Raw genomic sequence first — 6,621 nt, 5'->3', positions numbered from 1 at the left:
ACTGATCCAAAGTTTCAGTTCCTCATTCATGCTAGTTTGAAAATAAACTCAAACACAAAATGGCTCCCGCATGGAGCTCCTCAGTGACAACACTTCTCATATTATTGCAGCACTTACATGGCAAATTCCACAGGCTTCCCTCAAACATCTAACAAGGCACCTCTCAATGATAATGTTTTAAGAGTCCTGCATAACACTAGCACAGCTATGGCTTCGCACTGCTGCCACTGTATGTACTATTGTCTTAAACTTCACGGCAAAGCCTGAAAGTTAAAAAGGGGGAAAAATGCCTCCTCTCTTCAAAACCCCCACACTTAAACAAACACTGCCCCTTGAGGTCCCAGCCATGTGAGAATAATGTCAGATTTTCCCACTAAATATCTGGGAGTTCTCTCAAGATCCTCACAACCTCTTCAAAACCAGCCTGTACCGAGTGGCACACGCACTTTCACCCCAGAGACGTATGACCAGCCCAGCGAGCCATCAAGGAGAAGGAAGATTCCTGCAGTCTGAGAATGAGGCAAGAGGGCTCCTCCAGTCTGAGAATGGTATTAGAGGAGAGGACTCCTCCATGAGATGAGAGGAGGAGAGAGGACTCCCCCAGTAAGAGTGGGTTGAGAGGAGGAGAGAGAATTCCCCTAGTAAGAATGGGCTGAGAGGAGGAGAGAGGACTCCCCTAGTAAGAATGGGCTGAGAGGAGGAGAGAGGACTCCCCTAGTAAGAATGGGCTGAGAGGAGGAGAGAGGACTCCCCTAGTAAGAATGGGCTGAGAGGAGGAGAGAGGATCCCCTAGTAAGAATGGGCTGAGAGGAGGAGAGAGGACTCCCCTAGTAAGAATGGGCTGAGAGGAGGAGAGAGGACTCCCCTAGTAAGAATGGGCTGAGAGGAGGAGAGAGGACTCCCCTAGTAAGAATGGGCTGAGAGGAGGAGAGAGGACTCCCCTAGTAAGAATGGGCTGAGAGGAGGAGAGAGGACTCCCCTAGTAAGAATGGGCTGAGAGGAGGAGAGAGGACTCCCCTAGTAAGAATGGGCTGAGAGGAGGAGAGAGGACTCCCCTAGTAAGAATGGGCTGAGAGGAGGAGAGAGGACTCCCCTAGTAAGAATGGGCTGAGAGGAGGAGAGAGGACTCCCCTAGTAAGAATGGGCTGAGAGGAGGAGAGAGGACTCCCCTAGTAAGAATGGGCTGAGAGGAGGAGAGAGGACTCCCCCAGTAAGAATGGGCTGAGAGGAGGAGAGAGGACTCCCCTAGTAAGAATGGGCTGAGAGGAGGAGAGAGGACTCCCCTAGTAAGAATGGGCTGAGAGGAGGAGAGAGGACTCCCCTAGTAAGAATGGGCTGAGAGGAGGAGAGAGGACTCCCCTAGTAAGAATGGGCTGAGAGGAGGAGAGAGGACTCCCCTAGTAAGAATGGGCTGAGAGGAGGAGAGAGGACTCCCCTAGTAAGAATGGGCTGAGAGGAGGAGAGAGGACTCCCCTAGTAAGAGTGGGCTGAGAGGAGGAGAGAGGACTCCCCTAGTAAGAATGGGCTGAGAGGAGGAGAGAGGACTCCCCTAGTAAGAATGGGCTGAGAGGAGAGGACTCCAGCAGTGTGAGAATGGGGCACTCCGACTCATTTCCTCAGAGGGCAGAGTGCTCTGGGACTTTCCAGACAGGGTGAGACAGTGATTCATTCACACAGCATGAGTGTATGTACCTCTACACACTGACACAAATACACATGCAAAAAAGGCAAAAAAAAAAAAAAAAACCTCCCAACTTCCACGGCACACTGCAAATCTGCAGCTAGAGCCCGTGTTTATGATGGTGCACTTCTCTAACTTACATTTCAGCAACTGATCTATGATGGAAAATGCATTATATAAAAAAGATTAAGCAATGGCAGAAAAAACGTAATTGGATCTGCTCCTAGTGTGATCCTCTCTGTAGGATGTTAACAGAGAAGCTGCTCGGGCAGTGAAACTGTAAATAGCATACAGGTGCTGTACAGTGCTCCTACGACCCACGGAGACCGAGCAGGAGAGGACGTTATTATCACCACAGAAACTGTGAACGCTCACAGCTCTGCCGAGTGGCAGGTCATTAACAGCTGCATCTCACAGCATTGCAGCGATAAAAAACACCATCCTGCAACACAGAAACGATCCCAGCCTACAGCCAGATGCAGCTTAGTCACTCACTGCCTTTACTAGAGTGAGCCCAGCAGAAACCTTAATGCAGAAATGTTTATGAACAATGCTTATGAATCGTATGAAGGGTTCAGAAGAGAACAGCTGACAGGGGGCTATGAGGCATGAGCTAGCTGGCTTCACCTACTGAAACCTACTGCTGGCTCCTCAAACTCTGACATCTGGAGCTCCATGCGTTACTATGCCAAGAACAGTTCATCCAGGTTCAGCCCATGATTTCATGCCGCCCTGTATCATCTCTAAGGCCCCACTGCACACACAACGCAACTGAATACATTTTTAAATGCCTGCAGACTATGCAAAAAAAAAAAAACAAACATGAATTGCTACATGCAAACCCAGATCACCTGAAATATTAAATTACACCAAACACACACCTGCTGACTGCTGCTGACAGGAAATGGAAAAAGTTGAGAGACAGGACTGTAATTTTACTGTACTTACTAGAGGAAGAACTACGTTTTGGCTGTACTATATTCATTGGAGAAGGGACTAAATTTAGACCTAACTGCAGACTCTGGAGAAGGGACTAAGTTTAGACCGTACTGCGCTCACTGTAGGTGGGACTATGTTTGGACCGCGCTGTACTCACTGCAGGTAGGACTGCCAGTTGACCTTGTTGGCTCGGACTTCCGCAGCTTTGGCTGCGATGATGTTGGTGGGGACAGCGGCATCCACCGCTCCTCTGATGTCCATCTCCAGTTTGATCTTCCTTCAACCGCTTGGAATAAAGCCTGAAATACTTATTAAAAGAGATTACATTACCATACATTATTATAGCCCTAGTACACACATCAACGCAATTTAGGTAATATTATTCAGCTTTATTTGATTTAAATGGTTTAGGCTAACAAACTGTCATTGTCTGCAGCATACATTTGACTTCACCATAATTGGAAATGTCTTATTTTTCTTTTTTTTTTCATATATGTATGATTGCTCTCCCAGCAACACAACAAAATACATTATAGCCATTTAGCAGACCTACACAGGTTACAGTTTTTACATGTTATCTATTCATACAGCTGAATATTTACTGAGGTAATTCTGGCTTAAGTGCCTTGCCCAAAGGTACCTTGCCCAGCAATGTGATAGTGGGGAATCCAACCAACAAATGTATTTTATTTAATACGTCAGTACAGGAAGAGGGGAATCAATGTTCCTGATTTCAATGACCGTGAAAAGAAGCTTAATGCACTTCAAGCTACTGTAGTAATAAGTTCATCTCGGGGTCAGAGAGGTTTTGAACAAAAGCTTGTGAACACCATAACTGCATCGGAAGGTCCCTTTTTTTACTCCTGTAATGGCCTTATTCACGTGGACCATTACCAACAGGCATACAAGCAAACGGAGCCAAAGCCGAAAATCAAGTTCACACGACTCGCGTCGTTTGCGTTCCCCAGGTCGCCTGGGACCGCAGAAACGATCTGCTTCGCTGCACCTTGCCATCACAAGAATGCAGACCATTCCAGGATTCTCACGAAGTAGCTCTCACCTTTATTTTTAAACGAAAATGCACTGGTTTCATTACTATTTTCCATTATTATTATGTTAGTACTTTCAAATTACTGCTTGCTGTTTAAATTAAGGGTTTCATACGACTAACACCAGTAAGTCACTGCTATAGCAAACTGATTAGCTAGCTCCCAATGACTTCTCGGAAGGTAGCTGACGGTAACGTTAGTATTCACATTTCAAGCCGCCTTCAATACCGGGTCAGAGAAGGACAGTCTGATTTCTCATATGCGCTTGCATGTAAAGAATGTCTATTCTAAATGAATATGGTATTGGATTATGGTCCCTCGCATCACCTATGATATTGACTGCGACCTTCTCCTATACGGTAATGCATGAGCTGCTCAGCTAGCTGGCTAGCCAGGTCGTTTGTCCCACTCGCTCGCAAAATACAATGTGTTGCGGGGATGAACACAATTGCCACGCATGTCAATAAAATTGCTAAAAGTCATGGTTTTATAACCGACACCATGGATACGGTAGCACGTTAGCTGGTCAGCGGTGAGATGCTTCGCTAAGGACGAGGTAAAGCAACGTTACTGCAGTGCACTTCATTCAAGAGGCCTCCGTCACAAATCTGTTCGCATGTTCAGACACAGCATAACACATTTCTAAAAAAGATCCCGCTCTGTTATGTGCTTCAAAGTGTACAACCGCATGGTTCGCGAAACATTTTACCTATTTCTACGAAGATAGCAGAAATTGAAATAACGTCAGTTGTGTATCCTACCTGCTGCCTCTCAGCTGACGGGCTCGCTGACGTCACGTCCGGCTGTCATGTGAGATCACATGACAGGAACGAGGCGTGAAATGTCGCGCTGCGGGAAAAAGTGTGCGGTGCAGCGTAGGCGCAACCGGCACTCGTCGCTTAAGGTTGTGATGAGTGCCGAAGCCTAGAAAAACATTTACTCTGCGTTTAACATGGTTACAAGCAATCTCCAACACTCCCATCTGAACAACTGTGGTGGGCCATGCTTCTGTTAATGAGTTTTTTCTCTTGGTTTCAGTTTCTCTTTCGGTTTTGCTTCGGTTGTTGGGAGTAGTTTACAGGGTCAATCCATGTGAAATCAATATTGCTTCATCAAAACCATATCCTGAATGAATTTTGGGGGTACACAGGTTAATGTGGTTAAGACCAGAGTATGTGAAGCATACTTATATACACTGTATATAACAGCGCAGGCTTCTAAAGGCACTTAAAGAATCATCTCTAGAAAGACATGAATGACTGTTATCAGTTCTTTGACGCATACCCAAACATGCTGCCCAAAACACACACACACACACACACACACAGACATCCACCTGTCCATGAAAGCTCAGACCTCTAGGTGTAATCTTCTTAGGGAGTAAGATGTTCTGTGTCTCAGGGGATCAGCCAAGCTTTGGGAAACAGCACATAATCCCCTCTCTGCCTGTCCCGCAGGAAACACACTGCTTGTTGTGTGTGGTCGGTGCCAGTTCGGAACCCTCCAGCCCGATGGCATTCAGGGGTGAGCAAGTGTAGCCGTGGCGACAGCACCCTGCCCCGGTCTGGCATTTCTACCGACTCGTCACGTGGAGCAGCACGGTTCTGTGCAGAGGGGGGTTACATGTGGTGTTTGGGGTGTTGGGGGTGCTTTCGACGCGACGGGCGTGTTAGCGTCAGGTGGGACGTCTGGCCCTGTGTTGGTGGCGGGAACTCCTTGTGTACCCTCTTCATGTGGAGGCATCTACGGCTAAACTGCAGAGGCTTCCGCTACGATGAAGGCTACCGCACAGCTCAGACCCCTGACAGCGAAAATGAGGAGAGGACCATCGAGGAGGCCCTCACCTTCCAGGTGAGAGCGGGAATTCGGCTAACGCTGGCATCCCTTCTCTGGGCACAGCCTTCTATACAGTGATCTGTGACCTGTGATTTTTGGCCTGCTCACATGCAGTTATCTGTGATGCCTTGGGTTGAGAGAGCCAGCAAACTTTTATGTAAAGTATTCTTTGTAAATGAGTCAGCTTTTCATTTTTCCTCTAAGTTAAAAATGCTATCGGTGCCTCTGAATGGCTTTCCTAGCTAACACATGACATTTTCACAGTATAACATGTAATTTAAGGAATGCCATATGTCAGATGTGCTACATCATGTAGTTTTGGTGGCATATTTTCTGTTTTTCAAATTATGTCACTACCATGACCATAAAAGTACTTTTTAAGCCATTCATCTTGAGGTTTTAAGTCTTACTGTGTGTTTCTTCTTTCTGTTTGATAAAATGGAAGACAAAAACAATTAACAGAGGACTAAACATGTATAATAGTTTCCCTGTTTGCTAGATTTCATTACCATTAATTATTTCAAAGTAACGGAGGCTGCACATTTTTACACAAAAATCCATGAGCAGATCGATTGCGTCTGTTCAAATGTTTTGGGTAAGGCAGTAAACATTAGCCTACGCTGTTTTGTGGAATACATTGAAGTTTAGATGTTTTCCCATGCCTTTGTATTGCAGTTCCAGAGGCACAGAGTTCAGATCGGTTATTCTTAGCGCTGGCCTAGCACTGGCACCATTGTGAGAGCTACGTTATCTATCTGACATAAACATTCCTACTAGCTGCTGTGTGCATACACATTCACACTGTCTGTAGGGTGTGGAACACGGAGTATTGAACATGGGTGCAAACCACCTGAAAATAAAGAGGGCTATTTGTACTTATGTGGAGCAGTGTTGTACACAGAGGTTACATGAGGAAGATGGAGGTGGAGCTTAATGCATTCACACTCACCATGCACGTCCGTGCGATTAGGAGACCAGCAGACGTGCTGCCGTGACAAGACGGAAAATCTCTTAGAAGGAAGTGTTGGATCTGACACTGCTGAGACTTAGCACTGTGCTGTTCATCTTATACCCTTACAATGTAGCCTATACAAAACTCATAGGAACAGGCCGCAA

General features: G+C 46.2%; 1 protein-coding gene across 5 annotated transcripts in view; it reads right to left on the bottom strand.

The window, feature by feature from the left end:
- Positions 1–4,489, bottom strand: part of atp6v1h (ATPase H+ transporting V1 subunit H) — a 30,370-nt gene extending 25,881 nt beyond the window's left edge. For 2 of the 5 annotated variants that reach the window (XM_036519096.1, XM_036519100.1), the window contains exons 1-2: positions 4,431–4,489; positions 2,778–2,927 (exon numbers count right to left, since the gene is read on the bottom strand). In XM_036519096.1, the coding sequence (XP_036374989.1) occupies positions 2,778–2,881 (104 nt within the window). In that variant the 5' untranslated portion in view covers positions 2,882–2,927; positions 4,431–4,489. Of the gene's footprint in view, positions 1–2,777; positions 2,928–4,378 lie in introns of all 5 variants that reach the window. The other 3 variants (XM_036519098.1, XM_036519097.1, XM_036519099.1) reach the window with 3 other exon arrangements.
- Between the last annotated feature and the right edge of the window lie 2,132 nt (positions 4,490–6,621).

This window comes from Megalops cyprinoides, chromosome 24 (assembly GCF_013368585.1).
Source record: "Megalops cyprinoides isolate fMegCyp1 chromosome 24, fMegCyp1.pri, whole genome shotgun sequence".
NCBI lineage: Eukaryota > Metazoa > Chordata > Actinopteri > Elopiformes > Megalopidae > Megalops > Megalops cyprinoides.
The sequence above is the reverse complement of the archived record's forward strand: the minus strand, read 5'-3'. Positions and strand labels throughout refer to the sequence as shown.